The sequence below is a fragment of the Melanotaenia boesemani genome, chromosome 2 (assembly GCF_017639745.1).
Source record: "Melanotaenia boesemani isolate fMelBoe1 chromosome 2, fMelBoe1.pri, whole genome shotgun sequence".
Classification (NCBI taxonomy): Eukaryota; Metazoa; Chordata; class Actinopteri; order Atheriniformes; family Melanotaeniidae; genus Melanotaenia; species Melanotaenia boesemani.
This window is the reverse complement of record NC_055683.1, coordinates 17,874,444-17,884,523: the sequence shown is the minus strand read 5'-3', so window position 1 is coordinate 17,884,523 and position 10,080 is coordinate 17,874,444. Positions and strand designations below refer to the sequence as shown.

General features: G+C 39.7%; 1 protein-coding gene and 1 long non-coding RNA gene across 2 annotated transcripts; one reads left to right on the top strand and one right to left on the bottom strand.

The window, feature by feature from the left end:
* Positions 1-3,063: 3,063 nt before the first annotated feature.
* LOC121634660 lies at positions 3,064-6,889 on the top strand. The gene is made up of 4 exons (XR_006009269.1): positions 3,064-3,092; positions 3,397-3,717; positions 4,478-4,770; positions 4,854-6,889. It is a non-coding gene; the product is annotated as an uncharacterized LOC121634660 (long non-coding RNA).
* A 116-nt stretch (positions 6,890-7,005) lies between these two features.
* On the bottom strand, positions 7,006-9,690 carry LOC121634655 (cytochrome c oxidase assembly factor 3 homolog, mitochondrial). The gene is made up of 2 exons (XM_041977482.1): positions 9,461-9,690; positions 7,006-7,283 (listed from the first exon to the last, which is right to left on the bottom strand). The coding sequence occupies exons 1-2, from the start codon at positions 9,618-9,620 to the stop codon at positions 7,177-7,179; spliced, it is 267 nt and encodes an 88-aa protein (XP_041833416.1). The 5' UTR covers positions 9,621-9,690; the 3' UTR covers positions 7,006-7,176.
* Positions 9,691-10,080: the final 390 nt, after the last annotated feature.

Here is a 10,080-nt window from a genome sequence, read left to right as displayed (position 1 = left end):
CTGCAAAAGTGTCAAAACATTAAACAGGCTGTAAAGAGTGAACATGTTGACCTGTTGTAATTTTTGCATTACATAGGAGATAATAGCCAGATCATGTCTGAAAAGAGAATTGATTCTTAATGGGGATGAGCATTTTAGATGATTTTTGAAGTCGACCTTTCAAAAATGTTTAGTCGATATAGGTATATAAGAAAGTGGGTCAGGGAGACATCAAGAATAAACCTGGGTTGGCTGCTTTTTATAGGCTAGCGCCTGCTATGCTACATGAGCTAAACACCGCACCCACAGGAGTGTTCAGCAACGGCAAAACCAGCTATTTTGCCTGTCTTTCCATCTGGTCTTTTTGTTCCACTTTCGGTAAAAACTCCAATAGAAACAGCTATAAACTTTTTGCTTCCACACTGAGGTCAGGAGGCGGAGGAGAGGTGATTCCTCCAGGGTGAAGCAGGAGCTAGCCTAAGTCTTAGCTCCCTTCTCTACCCTGCAATGCTAAAGCAGACACGGGACTCTGCCAGAACTACCAGAGCTGTCTGGTGTTTATTGCTAAAGCTGGAAACAAAACATTTACCGTTAAACAGGAAGTTTTTCAGTGAGAATTTCCAGATTTTCGGCAACACGTGATCCTTAACTGACCAATCACAAGGGAGTACCTCTGCGTAACCATCTGCGTAGCAGGGGTGCACGTCAGGTCTGGAAGAGTTGCGCGTCGAGCCTCTGCGGACCTACGAGGCACCTATGGTGGTGACGCAGATGCAGACGCCATGCAAGTATAAATTCACCTTTAAAAAGGCCACGCGGTTCTTGTGACACAGCGCAGTAAACACCACCATTTCTGCACAATGACACACAACTCCTCCAAACAAAAAGTCAACTTTAAAGAAAAGCCGTTGACTTTGTGAGTCGTTTCGACTAATCGATTAGTCGACTAGTCGTGCAAATCCCTGGTTCTTGAACATTTTACCTGTTTCCAAATCCAGTTCCAAATCCTCCTTTAGATTGCATGGAAACTGGGGCAGTCTTAATAATGTGGAACAACCTCCTTGTGTGAGATGGTTATCAGCGATCTAAAACGATGGAGGAACAACACAAGATAAATCTAACACAGAAAAATGAAAACCCAAATGTTTCATCAAATAAAATCCTACATGCAGAATCATTTGAATGTGACTTTTGTCCAAACCAGTGAACATAATAAAGACCTGAACATTAGTTCAATAACCAAATTACTTGAATGATGTCTCTTCATGATGTTTTGTGGAAGGAGGTAGATTTTGAAATTGATTAAATGCAAGCATTAAGTTAACTGAATTCAACATAAAAGATTTCTAGAAAAAGTTTAATATTTTTAATGTTTTAAAAGACAGAAAGTTGCATGCTAGATAGATAGATAGATAGATAGATAGATAGATAGATAGATAGATAGATAGATAGATAGATAGATAGATAGATAGATAGATAGATAGATAGATAGGCAGGCAGACAGACAGATAGACAGACAGATAGGTAGGTATATGTAGGTATATATATATATATAGACACACACACACACACATACATACATACATATATACATAGACATAATTACAGTCAGCATTATAATGAAAAGAGATGTCTATCCTAAGTGCAGGTGAGTACAGCAGTTCAAGTTGAAAGGTAAATGATTCCGTTTTCATCTGTAATCCCGCTGTTATTTGTTCCATATAGAATACTTCTTGGAATTTGTTCTGTCAATGAGTAATGGTGGGGAGCTGAAGCTTTAACCAGGAGATGGTAATCCTTTTCTTAGCAATTAGGAGTAATATTTTTAATAAAAAGACATTACAATTTAATCTGAATTTATTAGGGAATATTCCTAATATTCCCTTTGCAGACACACATCTTTCAACTTTGCAGACACACATTTCCTGGTGGAGACAAGGTCCAGGTTCAGAGGACCTTTGACCGAAATGCTATAGGACATTTTATGAGGACATTTTAAGAAAATTCCCATAAAAATATGAAACCAGTATAACAGACACACAGAAGTCCAAATGCAGTTTTTCTTTGTCTTTGTGGAGCCTTGGTTTAATTTCTTTTGTTTATTATCAGTAATATTTAATTGTGGCTAGAGAAAGAATAAATCAAAAGTGGGCTTGAGATATATTTACAGAAGCCACTTATTAGCCAAATAGTGAAAATATGGCACAAAGAAAAAGAACCAGTACAGAAAATAGGTAGAAATGTGTTTGTATAATATGGCACCTAAATGGACAAACAGAAGCAACAGTCACCACACCGCCTCTAACATCACGATACAGTCACTGTGCAAAGTATCTATTATCAAAAAGCTTGATTTTAAATATCAAAACATACAACATATTACACAAACAAAATTACAAAACAATATTTAAAACAGAAATAAAACAGTTCCCTACCTAACACATGGAACAGCCTCCAACATGCATGTGTCTTTCTCTTGTTCCATCACCATCAACACTCCTACAACGAAACATGGATTTCATCCAGTTTATTAGACAAAACTCAATCATTGTGTAACAGTTTTGTGCTCAAGAGTTCTTAAATAGCATCGTTGACATGTGCAGTCATTCCCTCCAGAGAGCGCTTTCTGTTGTATTTCCTGTAATTATTTTCCCAGCAGCCCCCACCAACATGGAGAGATGGTTTTGGCTGGAAGATGCAGGAGCAGTTGGTCCTTATTATCATTTATCTCTTGTTTCTGTATGTTTCTCTACATGTGTAGTTAGTCTTTTCTAGGCATGGGACTGTTTTTATTTGAACTGCTGGATATTTGAATCTTCCCCAGTGAGGGTGAAAAAAACGAACTGATATAAGTGATGCAGGAGACACAATGACACAGTGTGAGGCTCCAGCTGGAATGAAAGGACTAAAGAAGAGATGCAAATCTGAACTCAGTGGGGAGAAACAGAGGCAGGATGGTGACCTCCAGCATAGTGAAGGTTGAAGGTTACTTTGCATATCCAGGTAGGTTTGGTGCTGTGCTGTGATTGGACAGTGGCGTCTTTTTACTGAGCGCTCTGACAGAGAAGCATCATTACCTGAAGCAGAGCTGGAAAGCTGTCTTCCACACTGAGGTGAGTACTTCTGTAAACAGGTCTGGATTGTTGAGGCTGATGGAGCAGCAGGAGGTTTTTATTTGTTTGTTTGAACACACAAAAAAATCAGTGTGTGATCAGTTTGAAATACTTTTGAAAATGATTATTCCATAAAATCTAGATCATTGCTCCTAGAATCAGCCTTTTACATATTTTGCCTTTATGTTCCTCGATGATTTTAAACCTTTTAATTTGTGAGAACCATTTTTTTAAACATGTTTTTTGTAATATGATGATGTAAATTTCTTTGAATTGTTAAATAAATGTTTGAATGTGACTGCAGGTTTAGGGAAATACTTCAGTAAAAACATGATGAGGAACATTTGCATCTTCTTCCTGCTGCTCGTCCTTCCTGTCTGTGGGCAGCAATCAAGGCTCAGAAAAACCAGCTTTATACAGTATCATCTAGAAAAGACCTGGAACGAAGCTCAGTCTTTCTGCAGAAAGAACCACACTGATCTAGTCACTATCAGAAATGAAGACGAGAATCAGCTGATTGCTAATGACAAGAGCTGGATCGGATTGTACCGAGAGGATGAGAACAGTCCATGGAAATGGTCCAGCAGTGGAGAGAATGCAACCTACTTCAAATGGGGACATAATGGTGAGCAGAACTGATTTAATGATGTGAAAGTTTTCAGGATTTTAGTTTAATAAATTCAAAATGATTCTGCAGATTCCACTTGTTTATTTTTGTCAGATCATGTTAATATTCATGCTTCACTCAGTCATTTTTCTTTGAAATGTGCGTGATGATCAAACAGAAATTACGTTTTTAAAGATGCACTAGAGAACTTTTGCAATTTTCTGTGATGTTCCCTTTACCAACAGCTAATTCAGCATCCATCTTACCTGCACTGTGAGATTTCTCCAGCTAGTAAAAGACAGTCTTATCTTGACTCCTGTTCTTTCCTTTTCTCTCTTTCTTTTCCCCTCTTCCTCTGGTAATGTCTTCTTGTGTTTCTGTGCTGAATCCACCACGGTGCACATTCAAAACGGCCCCTGTGTTTATACCTCTTTGCTAGCATGTAACACGTGTAAAACAAATGCATGCTGGATGAAAACGTGGTATAGAGCAGGTTTAGGACGCTGCTGGGCAGTATAAGATCACTCAAACAGCTTGACATAGAAGATGAAACATTAAAAATAGGAGAGTTTCAAAGAGAGAAATTGGATAAAAACAAGATGTGTCCATCTAAGCAAAGATTTTTCCCGCCATTTATTTACAATTTCAGCTAAAATCTGTTAACAAACCTTGTTACATGTATGATGGCCTTCATGGAGCTGGAAAAAAGATTTTTTCTTAGTTTTAGAAAATTGTAATCAGAACATCCACATCTGTTCTCTTCTCCTGTTTCTTACAGAACCAAATAACCCACAAACTGAACTCTGTGTTGTGAGGTGGAATAATGGTCAATAGCAGAATAACGAGTGTCAGGAGAAATATAATTTCCTGTGTTATGATGACAATCTGGTTCTGGTGACGGAGAACAAGACGTGGGAGGAGGCGTTAGACCACTGCAGGTCTCTGGGGGGAAAGGGCTCAAAGAATCCAGACTCTGTGTCCTGGAAGCCCAGCTACGACTTGGCCACCCTGATCACTGAAGATGATCATGACTACGCACGAGAGGAAGCACAGCAGGCGACCACTGATGAGGTGGGCCACTTTTCTCCACGGTGTTGGTGTTGTTGAGCAGCTCATCCTCTGTGTTTATATGGGTCTCTGCTAAATGTTGCTAGGTGTGGACAGGCCTGCGTTTCCATGGTGATGGCTGGTTGTGGGTGGGTGGAGAACCAGTGCAGTACCAGGATATTCCAAGCTGCTCGGTTTACGGCTGTGGTGTCCTGGAGAAGAACAGCAACACATCCTTTGGGCTCAGAGCCTGCAGTCAGAGAAGGAACTTCTTCTGTTACAAGAGGCCTTAAAACGACTGAAAGCCACTGGGCTCATCTATCAGCTGCTTCTCCCTGCTGTTAATAACAACACCAGGAGTTTAGAAACACTGCTGGAATCTCTGCAGCTCATCCACAAGTAAACACTCTTCATTGCTGCTGCTTGACTGCTGCCATTGTTTTTCTGATAAAGAATAAGAGGTAAATGTTCCTCTGCTTCCACCTTCAGGAGTCTGACAGTAACTGCAGCATGGTTGTTTATCTCAGTAAAGCAGCAACAATGAAGAACCTTTACTTAGTAAATGCTCCACATAACTACTCTGCTTCACATCACTGGAAACACACTCAGATGTACAAACACATATTTGATAAGAAGTTTGAAGTTAGACAGTAAAACAGATCAGTGATGGATCAGTAGAGTCTGTCCTTCACTGATTAGATTTCATATTAAAAACATTGAGTAAGTCTCGTTATCAGTTAGTTTATGATGTAGTTATACAGATTATCAGCAGCTGTTTGGGAACATGAAGCTATCAACACTTCTATAACAGCATTTAATACTTATATTTAATTGTATGATTATTTACAAATTTTCCTTGTTTTGTCTGAAATCTCAGTGATGTAAATATACCAAGAAATCCACACTAGACGTCCCCAAAAAAGATGAAATGCCCTGAAATAAATATATATTTTCTTTATAAAACACATTAGGAGGTTTTTGCCCGACAGCAGCAATTTGTTAGATATATGTTAAACAATATGTTGGAAGAGGGAAACATTGAAAAGCTGCTGCCCTCGGCTCTGACTGCTGCCTTCTCCTGCCTTCTTATTGGTGGGTGGTTGGTCCTCCTTGTGGTGGCCTGCCTGGTTCTGTGCTCCGGGACGGCTGCTGGTGGCCCGGTGCTTGGGGGCTTCTCTATCTACTTCTCATCCTAATATCTGACACACATCTGGTCCCACAAGCTGAAGTGTTGTCAATTGATACTATGCAGAAGACGCCTTGTGATTCATGATAGTCATTAGCAATAGGGAGTAATTTATAATATTAGAGAAAATGTTCTTAGTGGCAAAGACAAAATCATTTCCAGACCAGGATTTATAGCAAGCCGAAAGGTGGGAAAACCACATACAGTAGGACTGGCCACACACCAGATGTCTACTAGCCCCCGATCAGATCTGCTGATGCAGATTTTTGCTTCATTTATGACGGTCCTTTTTTTTCATGATTCCAAACAGCATTAAATCAGCTCCTGTGGGATCTAAACGTAGTGAGTGAATCATAGAATTTCTTGGATTGGGAGCATACATACTGATACCAATGCAGCTTTCTTATTGTATAATTGCATCCTGAATACAATGATTCTTCCTGGCATATCTTGGGTTTGTTCTATAATTTCAATATTAAGGTTATATGCTTTTTTTTACAGGTATAGCAGCTGGTATTTTTCTGTTTTATTATACATTATTATTATTTGCATGGACTTCGACCTGCAAACTTTGCAGGTCCCATGTGGTTTCAGTCACATGGGGTCTATATGTGAAACCCCTGTGGGATGGCTGTATGAGCACAATATGGGATATAGGTGGGCTTAGTGGGCAAAAACAGGGAAAATTTACATTTTTTCTTTAGAAATATGGGTCCCTCATGGGCTTAAAATTCAGTCAGAACCAACCCATATGGGTAAACACAGGTGAGGCCACATGGCCATGCTGGCTGTGTAAGCAGACATTCAGCTCTATTTCATATGACACATCTGGGCATCAACAAACACGTCAGTCACATGTTCCAATACTTCTGCTCAGCTAAGAATTTTGTGTTTTGTTACAAGTAATTTTTTCTACTTAGTTCAATGTAAGAAGCTGGAAATAAAAGCTGAAATCTGGATTGTTTTATTTTTATCTTTTGATGTCAAATGTTTGCAGCCTACAGGAAAAATAAAGAACCTGGTCTCACTGTTCTAGTACTTTTGGGAGGGAGTGTACAAACACTTAGCTGAAGGCTTTTTAAAACTTCTTTTATTTCCACCTTACATGTTTTTATATAATTTACAGCAAATAAAAAGGCAATAAAAAAGTAATATCCACATATGCACTGTGAGATGACACCAGCAATCTGAGCCAAACCCTCTAAAGAGGGTCCAGATGGCAACAAGTCCAAAAAGGTTAATGATCAGGAGTTGGCACCAGTCCGTGGTCCTCTGATGACGTGGATCCTAGCTTCTTCATCCAGCTCCTCCACGATTCGCTCCTGTTTGACCGACAGGATGGTGTAGCCAACTAGACAAACACTGGTTAAAGGAAAACATTGCACCTCACAGAAGTCAGTAGCTGTGAACAGCTGAGACACGAGTCACATGGATGCAATGTTATCACACTTTAAGTGTCTATCAGTGTTTTGATCAGTCAGACGACTGACTGATCTGGCCTTGAACCCTTGTGCCCTCCTCCAATTCACTTCCTTCTGGTAACCTTAAGGTTTCGGCCATCTTGATTTTGATTGGCCTGGTAGGGGAAAGCTGCCATGTTTATGTTGAAGTTCGGGTAGCTCAGAAGTAGGTTTGTATTCTTTTGTTTTTGTGGTTAGGTAAGTTTTTTCTGTTTTCAGTCAGGGATGTTGTGTTATGTTGTCTTTGGCTCTCCTTGACGGTATTGGCCTTTCTGCATTTTAACTGCCATACACACATTAAAGGTAACATAAACTTAAGACTGTCTTCTCATTAGCATCTTCTGGAGTTGTGTTAGTCCCTTCTTCTCCTGAAACTGCCTTAGGGACGTAACAGCCTGTTTAAATATATGTAAACTTTATTTATTGCAAAAAAAAAAAAAAAGAAAAAAAGAATTATTTTCCATATGCTACACAGATGATTCTCAAATTTATGTTCCTCTAAAGTGTAATACCTCATCTCCTTTATAGGTTTTATTAGGTTGCCAAAATTAGTTTTAATCTTGGTTTCCATACAAATTCAGCAAGATACAGAAATCTGGCAACACGTGATCCCAAACTGACCAATCACAAAAGACTCCATATAACCGTCTGCGTAGCAGGGGTGCACGTGAGGTCTGGAAGAGGTGTGCATCGAGCCTCTGCGGAGCTACACAGTCCCGTTTGTAGCGCCTGCAAACTGAACTTAAAGCTGATAAAAATCGGCTTCATGAAAATGATCCGGCCAGACTGAAAAGCAGCTTCTGTGATCAGAGGTTTAGCAGAAACGAGTCCTCGGAGCCGAAACTGCGGACCACAATCTGTCTGTAACGCTGTCAGACTGTCTAGTGCTCCCAGATTATTCACATACATCCTACTTCCATTTCAGCATGTTCTCATGGACACTGACTGTTAAATAAGCTAAATTATGCCTACCCTTTGATTTTAATATTGTGTAGCTGCTACAGACATAGTCTGTTATTTAATTTCACATAAACAGATCTAGTATCAGAAAATATCGGTATCGGCCGATATCCAATTTCAGATATCAGAAATGGATCGGAACCCTAAAAAAGCCGATCAGACGATCGCCGAGCCGGGTTATGACATTCATGTTGGATGTGGTTTCTTCTCTGGGATGAAAGTAAATTTATTTCTCTTTAAGAAAATCAGAATCAAATTGGCCTCAAGCTGCAGTGATGCTGGGAATTTGTGTGTTTGAATGATCAAATCAGGCCACTTCTATTTATCTAGCATATTTAGAAGCGACTGTGGTTAACCAAAGACCTGCAGAGGAAAAACTTCTGTTGGGTTCTGTCCTCCTGCAGAGACGTCTGGTCTGTGTGGGGCCGTTACTTTAGTTTGATAGTGATTAAACAAGAAGACCTGACAGATTTAATCTTGATCTCAAATCATTTCCAGCTCCCTTCTGTCTGCAGCTTTTATTTGTTGGATCCAATCTCTCAAATCAGAATACTGTGTCACAGGAATGTTAAATAATATTTATCAACACATTGTTTATATATGTGTGTGTGTGTGTGTAAGGAGCATGATTTGACATAACTTACACTTCCAGCATCACTGCAAATCTTTCTCGTCTGATGTTGAATTGTTCAAAAGAAATAAAAGGAGCAGAGAAAAAACGCAGCCAACACATGATATAATGCAGCTCAGTGAAGTGTCCAACATCCTGTTATTAAAAAAGAAACTATATTAAAAAAACAAATACGGTAAAATGCAGTTCATCATATTTAAACTGATCAACCTGGAAATGATTCTTTGACATCTGACTTGCTTACATGGCATGAGTAACTAGCAACTATGTGAAGCCTCATTAATGCTGTCTGTATAAACACACACACACACACACACACACACACACACACACACACACACACACACACATATATATATATATATATATATATATACATATATATATATATATATATATATATATATATATATAAATATATCACTACATGCGATGTAGTGATGATGTCCATCAGTCTGAAGGACCTGTGAAGGATACACACGCCGGCCACAAACGCGCCGATACACAGTCCGGTCAGCAGGTTCCGCGTGCGGAGCCGCTCCGCATTTTTCTTAAAGTAGTCGAGCTGCTGTCTGCGGAGAAGAAGCTGTTTCTCTGCCGCTGTTTGCGCTGCTTTGGCTGTGCCTTTCTCCGCCATCGCTTCTGTGTCGGTCGTACGTGTTTTGGTAACTCAGCTGTAGAACCGGGAAGCGGAAGTTCCCCGTCACGTCTTCTTCTTCTGAGAAAATGCATTATATTAAAAGCACCTGCAGACTTTGCCGCCCCCTACAGGACATACGTAGAATTTATTGTCAACTGAGTTACTGTTTTTCAAATTTACGCTCTCAGCAAGACGATGCTAAACTTTATCTACTACACCAGCATGGCTGTTGGACAGACCTGCTGAACGTTAACCAGCTGGAAACACGTGGTGCATCATGAACTGTTGAGCAGCTGTGATCCCCGAAGAATCGGACAAGCATGGGACAACATGCCTCTCACAAAGGTCAAACATTCTCCTCGGTTCCCAGACATGTTTTCTGGTTGCCACCTTTTCACACATCAACTTTATTTTTTTAAATGGTAAAATTTCTAACTTTCAACATTTGATACGTTTT

Coding starts and splice junctions, on each gene's coding strand:
- LOC121634655 (XM_041977482.1), bottom strand. CDS start 9,620: ATGGCGGAGAAAGGCACAGCCAAAGCAGCGCAAACAGCGGCAGAGAAA. Junction 7,284..9,460: donor CGCGTTTGTGGCCGGCGTGT/GTATCCTTCACA, acceptor GTGTTTGTCTAG/TTGGCTACACCATCCTGTCG.